This window comes from Gekko japonicus, unplaced genomic scaffold (genome assembly GCF_001447785.1).
Source record: "Gekko japonicus isolate JY-2015 unplaced genomic scaffold, Gekko_japonicus_V1.1 scaffold2226, whole genome shotgun sequence".
In the NCBI taxonomy this organism is placed as follows: domain Eukaryota; kingdom Metazoa; phylum Chordata; class Lepidosauria; order Squamata; family Gekkonidae; genus Gekko; species Gekko japonicus.
The window spans coordinates 166,384-175,299 of record NW_015159781.1 but is presented as its reverse complement, the minus strand read 5'-3'; the positions used below and the strand labels follow the sequence as shown (position 1 = coordinate 175,299).

General features: G+C 41.3%; 1 protein-coding gene across 1 annotated transcript in view; it reads right to left on the bottom strand.

Annotated features, from left to right (window-relative positions):
- The window catches only part of REST (RE1-silencing transcription factor), an 18,391-nt gene extending 9,782 nt beyond the window's left edge, over positions 1–8,609 (bottom strand). Inside the window, exons 1-3 of the mRNA XM_015407049.1 lie at positions 8,538–8,609; positions 5,593–6,518; positions 828–911 (exon numbers count right to left, since the gene is read on the bottom strand). Of these exons, the coding sequence (XP_015262535.1) occupies positions 828–911; positions 5,593–6,508 (1,000 nt within the window). The 5' untranslated portion in view covers positions 6,509–6,518; positions 8,538–8,609. The remainder of the gene's footprint in view (positions 1–827; positions 912–5,592; positions 6,519–8,537) is intronic.
- Between the last annotated feature and the right edge of the window lie 307 nt (positions 8,610–8,916).

Below are 8,916 nucleotides of genomic sequence, written 5' to 3'. Positions count from 1 at the left end.
CCTAACGTCACTTCTGGGTGACGTGCGTGCGGCGCCCCCCGCTGCGGCGACTGCAACAACTTGGCAACCCTAGTGCTTTGAATATTCGTCTCAGTGTTGTTACCTTAAGACAGTGGTGGCGAACCTATGGCACAGGTGCCAGAGGTGGCACTCAGAGCCCTCTCTGTGGGCACACATGCCATCGCCCCAGCCAGGCCCAGACCATCATTAAAGTGTTGAATTATCTGCCAAATAATTTTAAGAAAATGAAAGCATTTGGGATTGCTTTCCTTACTTTGTTTGGATCATCTTAAGTTAATGTATGAGTTGTTTTTTCTAAAGTAAAACCTCCGTATTCAGGTTAAATTGCCGTGTTGACACTTTGCAATAAATAAGTGGGTTTTGGGTCGCAGTTTGGGCACTCGGTCTCTAAAAGATTCGCCATCACTGCCTAAAGATAACAAAATATATAAAAGTTAAGAACAGGATTTGTGAAAACATGCCTCACCCTATGCATAATGGAAGCCATCCTTGTTGGGGGGGCAGCTGGAATTCATCTAGTTAAGAATCAGACCACAAATAGCTGAAGAATTATTTGGAAGCCAGCTTTTCTTTCTGGTCATACATCTGATGTGTAACCACACAAATCACATATCCCAGGGTTCGCAATGCAATGGCATTTCAGCTGGCTACTACTTAGCAATTCTCTGCTTCACAATTCAGCAAGAAACCTTAAGGAAGCAGATGAGGCCTGCAGTGCAGACTATGCCCGCACCATATTACTGGGCATATAACCAATATTACCAACATCTTGACCACCACAGCTCTTGAACTGCCTTTTTACCAACCTGAATGAGTACGCATGTGCCTGGTTAAATGTGTCTTCTGAGAACTGGAATATGGACACATGGAACACCGATAGGGACGTTCTCCTAAGAAAACAAACAGAGGCATTAAAATAAGCACACTACATGCTCAATTTAAAAAGTATAAGTATAAAACCGCTGGCATAAACAATACGAGAGAGAGAGAGAGAGAGCTGCAAATCCTTGCAATCTATATGCTACCTCAGCAAATGTATCTTGTCAACTCAGAGGTAAGAAAGAAAATTAGGGGGGGGGATTGTAGTGAAGAAAAGAAACTATTATTTGGGCAGGAAGAGTCCCATACAATCACAATAGATAGGACTATAAGCATTTTGTTACTTTACAACGCCGAAATCTGATAAATTATTAAACAGCATATTAATTGTTGTCAAAAATTAACATTTAAGCAATAACTGTATCCTTGAAAGCAGTGTACTTGTCTACAGGAGACATAGGAATTATCGTTATCTAATGCTACAGACTGCCTTAGATCACACCTTTAGTGCTGTACATTCTGAGTGAGCAAAATGATGCTTTAAAAAGCATTTCACTCTTTCTTTTATTTATTTTTACAGTACAAAGCAGGTTTGTTTTTTCAAGTGCTACCCCAGATTTTAACACACCCCCGGGTCTTCACGTCTGTAGACTTTACACCAGCAATTTAACTCAATGGGAGTGAAGACTAAGCCCCACCACCACCACATGCACCTGCCTCCCACCATACCAGCAAATCTCAGCTTTGCTAAGCATTATAGAAAACACCAGACAGGACCCCATAGCTCAAGTAACAGGGAACAGAACATGGGGCTCTCTGGCTTCATGTCCCACACATTAAAATACCTGGGGGTGGGAAAGACTTTGATTATAGGAACATGCACTTTGCACAAAAAAAAGGGCTCTTTGCACAAACAGCCAAGGTGGAAAACAAACGCCGTCACAGAATATTGTTAGCACAGTTCAGAAAACTCTTACAGATACTCCACCTCAGAGCAGAACGGAAGGACTGGACTACGTCCTCCACTCCTCCGACTGCCATTGTCAGGGCAATGGATCCCATACAGGTGAGCAAGGCAAAGGGATCCCATACATCAAACTTGGCTGCAAATGTTTTCATTCCCACCATCCATATGAACCTACTGTTTTGGCTCAAAAACTGTTCCTCCCTGAATGGTTGCTAGCTGTGTGTCCCACACAGATGGCAAAGAATAATTACACAAAGTGCAGAAAGTCCCTTCCCTTGGAGATATGCTGCCCAAAGATTAGTGTGATGTGTTATGCTGGCGTGAACCTCACAAGCAAGTGGGGAAGACAGGGAGCACAACCACATTTCTGAGTGACTCCTAGCTACCCCAAGCATTGCAGGCCAAAAACGCATGACCCCATTTGTCTTATAGGATCACAGCCCCGTAGAACAGCCTCAACAGAAACGGAAGGAATGGGTCCAGAATAATCTTTGTGCAGGCACAAACGCCAGAAAGCGTATCTTTCACGGAACCCCACCCACCCACAGCTGCCTAAATTGCCCCTCCAATATCCTGTTCCTGAAAGTCTTCTCTTCCACAGGAGCAGAATTTCAGGGAGCACTTTGGGCTGCTGCAGAAACCACAAAAGTCCCCTTAAACCCACGGAGACGCTGTGTTGGATCCAACACTAAGACACAGTACCCTCTACACACAATGTGTAATGTTGGTCCACAAGCAAATCCTGACATGTGAGAAACACCAAGGGGAAGAGGAGAGGAATAGAAAGAGCACCTAGGTGGGACCACTCTCTGAAATCTGTGGCTCACTACCACATGCAGAGTGCTTGAACTCACGTACTGTTTGATCCTACTGCTAAACACTATTCTATTGTCCTTGGTTTTTCCTCCTTGGTTCTTTCCTGGTAGTCCTTGAACAGGAGTGATAGGTAAGGCTGGAGCCCACTGCGATGTAGTGCCAACCACTTGCTGACACTATGATATAACCACCAGCTGCAGTGACCAGTCTACAACTAGCTGCTCTGGAGGCTGCCAGCTCTCATCAGCTTTAGCTGTGATTCTGCAGCCTGTCAATTCTGCTTTGGAAGGCACAGAAGCCTTGCTACACCAATCGTTAGCGATTGTTTTCCCAGCTCCCTTACTGATGCTACTCAATAAGCATTTGGATTACTTCAAAACTGCCTCTGTTTTAATGCGGTTTGATAGATACAGGATTTTTTTTTTCATTCCTACTCCATGCTCCTCCCCAATGTGGACCCCAAAGCAGCCTACATCGTTCTTCTCTTCTCCATTTTATCCTCACAACAACCCTGTGAGGTAAGTTAAACTGAGAGTGCGTGACTGGCCCAAGATCATCCAGCAAGCATTCATGGCAGAGTGGGGACTCAAGTCTGGCTCTCCCAGATCCTAGTCTGACACTCCAACTACTACATACTGGATCTATGCCACCTGGTACTACTCTCAAATGTCTGCAGCACTGGCTCAACCAAGAAGGGGTAAGAGGTTAACAGTTGTTTAGCAAGGGGGAGGAGAAGCACCCTCTCAATTCATAATTCCCAAGTCTCTCCTGATAAGCACAAACCATGACGGTTATGTGACAGGGACGGGAGATGGAGAACAATGGCTGCTTGAACAACAGCAGACAGTAATAATTAACCTCATGAATGCAACAGAGGAAAGGCCAAATGGGAAGGGATTAAGCAAAATGTATTGGAATATGGGGCAGCCAATCACCATGACTGGCCCATCTCTAGTGATTGGGTTTGATGGTACCAAATACGAGCTATGCCTTGGAATCATTTTAGGGCTTGAATCAGGAACCTCTTGTATGCAAAAGCTGTGCTATAATAGTGTGCTAAGCCTTTCTTGGCTTTCCAACCCTGGCAGATATGACAGGATGCATCACAAGGACAAATAAAGGATGCCAAATGCTCCATGCTGTCTTTCCAGTGTGTTCAGTTGGAAGTATGGTTAGAGAAATGCAATGTGTGTTTTGTGTTCTAACCCTACCCTTTCCTTCTGCTTCTGATTGGCTTGTTTCTGGCCAGAAAGTGAATTCTGCCTTATTTCTAGCTTCTCCTGTCATACTATTTCCCATATGAGCACTTTTCCCCTATGAGCTATTGAGCAATGACAAAAATGCCTTTTATGAATGTTCTGTTGTGTGTTCTTCTATTGTTGTCCTAGAGTATGTAGTGTTGTTGTTTGTTTGTTTTTTTTAAAAAAGCTGCTCCTTGGGGCATTCTTTCCCTCTGCCTTTGCCTGGGAGAGGCCAGAGGCCTTTTGTGGGATTTCCCTCTGCCATGTGAGCTGTGGAAGTGTCTGGATGATCTAAATGGAACAGCCAGTCTTCCTTCCTTGAGTATCTATCTGTCAGAAGGACTATGTGTTTGCAGAAGAAGATCTGAAGCCTAAACTGCAGAGCCCCCAAGAGCGTAGTGATTACAGGGCTCCTACTGGGTACACCTCCATACAGTAGAGGGTGCTGTGTTATGACTAAGTTCTTCACTGAGCAGGTCAGTCTTGGAAGAGAGATCAGAACAAGGAACTAAAAACATGAATCTTATGTGCATTTTCTGCTTCATATTTACAGTCTAGACGAAGACTATCTTCTCTTCTGCATATTAGGATAGAACTAATTTTTAAAGAAATTTATACTCATCCTTTTTGCACTTCTCATAATGCACTAAATTTCTCTAACTTGCTAATTCCTTTTCTAAGCCTATTATGAAATTTTCTGCACCATAACCACTAAAATAGTACTTTCCATATATAAAGCTTAGTCAATTGCTGTCTTGGAAAAAAAGCAACAAACAATCTGAGCCTCACTGAGGGCAGCTTTATTAGTGCAAGATCTGAACAAAAATGGGGAAAGAATTCATGCTGACACTGCATGCTCATGGTTGTAATTTCTAAGAAATGCAGCTTATTTTCTATGGTTATTGCTGATTTATGTTGGGTTCTGATACATGGGAATGTTGAGTTCTGATATGAGAAATGTCAATCCATTCAGCACTATCCATTCAGCACATTACCAGCACTATCAGATCCACGAAGTCCAATCCTACAAACTACTATGGCTGATGATAATTAATGAATAAAGGCTTAAAATTACCCCAGCTATTACTGTCACCATTAATTCAGCTAACTGGCTTCTAATTTGCATTCCAAAATAAAATTAGTTTCACGTACTAACTTTGCATTGGTGATTCTTGGCAAGGTTATTATTTTCTAGTTCTGCATGTGTTTTAAAAGTAATTGGATGGACTCACACACAATAAGAGGGGGAAAAAGCTGAGCAGGGAAAACCAAGTTAGCTGACTGTTCAAAGTACTTTCCAAAGCACAAAACACCACTGGCATTTTTTTGTCTATGAACAGAAAAAGATTTAATTTAGCAATCACGGGTAGTAGCTGCGACAATAGTGTCTACGACAGTGACCACTACCCCTTCAGCACTGTGACAACTAAGTTAAAATGTAAAAGATAATCCATTTACACTAGGTCTGCATTCTACAACCTGTTTGCTCCAGATTAATTCTTTTTAAAACCAAGTATTGTTCTGAAATAAAAGGGATTGTGGCCTGATGCACATAGTTTTCATCCTAGTCAAGTAAAAAAACACCCTTAGCCTCCCCATGTAAAAAGCCTAATGTGTAGGTTGTGAAGGATTCAAGCAATGAGTCCCTCTGATGTGACAGACCCAGTCTGGCTGAGAAGCAAAGTTTTAAATACATCAAATCAATAAATGTGGGGATACAACACTCACCTGTATGAGTTCGAATATGCTGGATATAGTTGTTCTTTCTGTCAGAAAAGTAGGAGCACTGTGAGCATGTGTATACTTTCCGTGGAAAATGGTTTCTTAGATGCTTCTTCCAGTGATATTCACTGACTGTCATATATGTGCAGATGGTGCATTTGTAGACCCACTCATTTTCTCCGACTTTGTTGTGGTGCTTCAAGTGAGCTAGGTAGTGATCATATCTGCTAGTGTTATAACCACAGCGATCGCATCTAATGGGCCCCTTAGAGAAATCGACCTCATCTGTGCCACTAGACTCCGTTTCTTTAACCTGGCCAAGCTTCTCGGCTTTTTCTTCTACAATTAATCGGTTGGCACCGTGTACGCGGATGTGATCCACAAACTCCTTTTCTGACTCTGTCTCATACTGACAAGGCTTACAACGAAAGGGCTTGTTCTTCAAGCTCTTACATTTCTCATCTGTGGTCTCCGGAGCATCTGGAACACCTGATGCTTTCTGAGGGATGTCTTTGCCTGGGCTAGGAGGAACAGAAGATTCAGTCACTTCTGCAGCAGTCTCAGTATGAGGAGCCACAGGGGCTTCAAGGGCTGCCAGTTCCATGTTTTCCAGGCCTTCATGGTTACTCTCCACATCATGTGCATCATCTATATCTTCTTCATCATTGTCTGAAAAGTTGGTGTTGCCCACAGTTGTCAGTTCAGCCATTTGCTTCTCTTCACCAACCATGTAATCACAACAGTTGCCATTCACTTCTCCTGTCAGGGCAACATTGGCCAACATAATAAGCTGAGGAGCTGCCAGCTCAGCTTTTGAAAGTTCAGCAAAGTCATACATGTCGTTTGGCAGCGCCATGCCAAGGTTAGTATTGCCAGGGAACAGGCTGCTGCCACCAGACTGCCCTAGTACCTGTGTTGCCATAGTAACAGTTCTGTTAAAAGGAAACAAAAGAAAAGATTTTATGAATGCCACTCTTATGAACAACCCTTTCTATAATCTTCAAAAGCAAAAGACTTTCAGGTAATACTTAAAATCAGAAGTTAAAAAAGCTGTAATAACAGAAGGCTTCCCAAGACAGGCTCTCTCTTCTTTATTTTTTCCTTGATTGCATGTTTGTTTTTATTCTCTGTTCATAAAGGCCAATTTTAAAAAATCTACTTGAGCAACCTCTAATATTTTACCATGGACAAATATTGCAGCATACTCTACAAAACCCAGATTATTTTATATAAGCAGCAGTTTACTTTTTAAAAAAAATACATTCTGTCACCATCCAAGAAAGAACTGAGGATTCTTTGGTCCCCAGTTCTACAAGAATCGGGATCTCTCCCTCATTTTTGCAGATGATGTCACATACACTCTGCTCTACAGCCATGGCCTAATTTATAGGCTGACTTTTCTTTTTTAAATTTTGCAGATGTTTGGTTATTCCTGGGTTTATTCAATAAACGCCAAGAAGAAATGTACAATCTCATGAAATGAAAGTTAAATATATTTTTAAAAATAACTGATTACAGCTGTTTGGAATTAAAATGTCATTATATCATAAGAATTAACCATGAACAAAATCAGTCATAAGGTGAAATGATGATTATTAACTGACCATATATGCCCAATCAATTGACCAACTCTAATAGAATTTACAACATTTATTTTAGAGTATGTCACGGAAAGTCTGATTTACATTATTTGAAAGCCGCATTACATATCTTCAATGGGAAGCTGATACCTAGCATGTTTTAGTTGAATTTGTATGATTTTATTATCATTCATGAATACAAATGTAATAAAACTACGTTTTTATTTCATCTTCTATCATGTATCACAAAAAAACACAACCACCAACAGAACCATACATGGTCTGATAACTCAGCACAAAGGCCAATTTCTCCCAGCCTATTTGCACACTATGCAACAGTTGTTAGTTTCTCCTGCTTTAAAAAGACTTTACTTTCAAGCACTCTCAAAAAGAGTCCAGAGCATATTCCTGTGTGACCAAACTACCAAAAAACGATGGTCTAGACTAAGGCCACCTTAAGGTATGAGCTGCCCAGCACACTCTTCTCAACAAGAATGTCTACACCAGGGAACCAACCTATTGTTACAGCTAGCGGCAATCTACATGCCACAGTAGAAGAATTCTATCAAACAAGAAGCAAAAAAGGCCACTTAGCAGAAGAAGGAATGGGGGGGAGGGGAGGTCAGATGAGAACAAATAAATTAACAAATAACCCAAGGTAGTCATGGTTCAATAGAGGTCAAAGAGCAAGACTAAGAGTGTAGGTATGCAGACACACAAGCATTGTGGAAATGTGTCTGCTGTCTGTTCACATCTCCCTGTATATATCTCCAAAACAAAGTTGCCAGTTCCCAGAAGGCCTCATTTTGGAACCACAATGATTAATGCAGATTATCATTCCCCTTTTACAAATGAGCACTGATTCTGGAAAACACATCACTTTTTACCATTCTAATTATACAGACTGCAAATGTGAAAGAACAACTGTAGTACGCCAGAGTCAACTACTTTGTATAAAGTGGAGTATGCACTAAAAACTGATAAGCGAGAGCATGGCTTCCTATGATATTCCAAAAACTCAAGCGCATACAGTAATGGAACAAAGGGTCCATGCAGTCCAACATTCTGTCTCTAGTAGTGGCCAGACTGAGGCCCTTGCAAGCTCGCTAGCAGTGTACAAAAATCACAGCTTCCCCCCCTTAATGTCTGATGAGACACCAACAGCTGTTGCAGAGGATCTGCTTGTACTACTACACCAAAAAGCAGTATTACCATTCTATAAATTCACTGCATTTGGCCTGACTTCCCATGAAGTCTCCACTAAAACCTTTTCAGAACCCATATAAATGAACTACTCAGGATGTTTATTTAAAATTACAGCACAACTACATGAGGTTACAAGAACAGCGTACCTAAACTTACTGTACTTACCAAATCTTATTACACTGTTCCTACTGCATTTATTTTGTAATCAGAGTCTCAGCACAGAGTCTCAGCAAGAAAGCAGGACTGGAAAGGAAATAAATACATATAACTCTCTTATTCTAGCAGGAACTTCCTAACTATTCAAGTAAAACACAGGGCAGTGAAGATTAACATGTAAAGGCATGTGCTCCATGATAATTCAGATTAAATACATCCAGAGTAAATAGAACCCTACATTGCTTTAAGCAAGGTTCAGGGATTCGTAGGAAAACCGGGGAGGTTATCCATGCTTTAAATGTGTAATTAAAGATTTATTTTCAAAACTGATAAAAGATTACACCAGGAGTTCTTTTGTCCCCTTCTGCTCTGCTATATTACTGAAGGA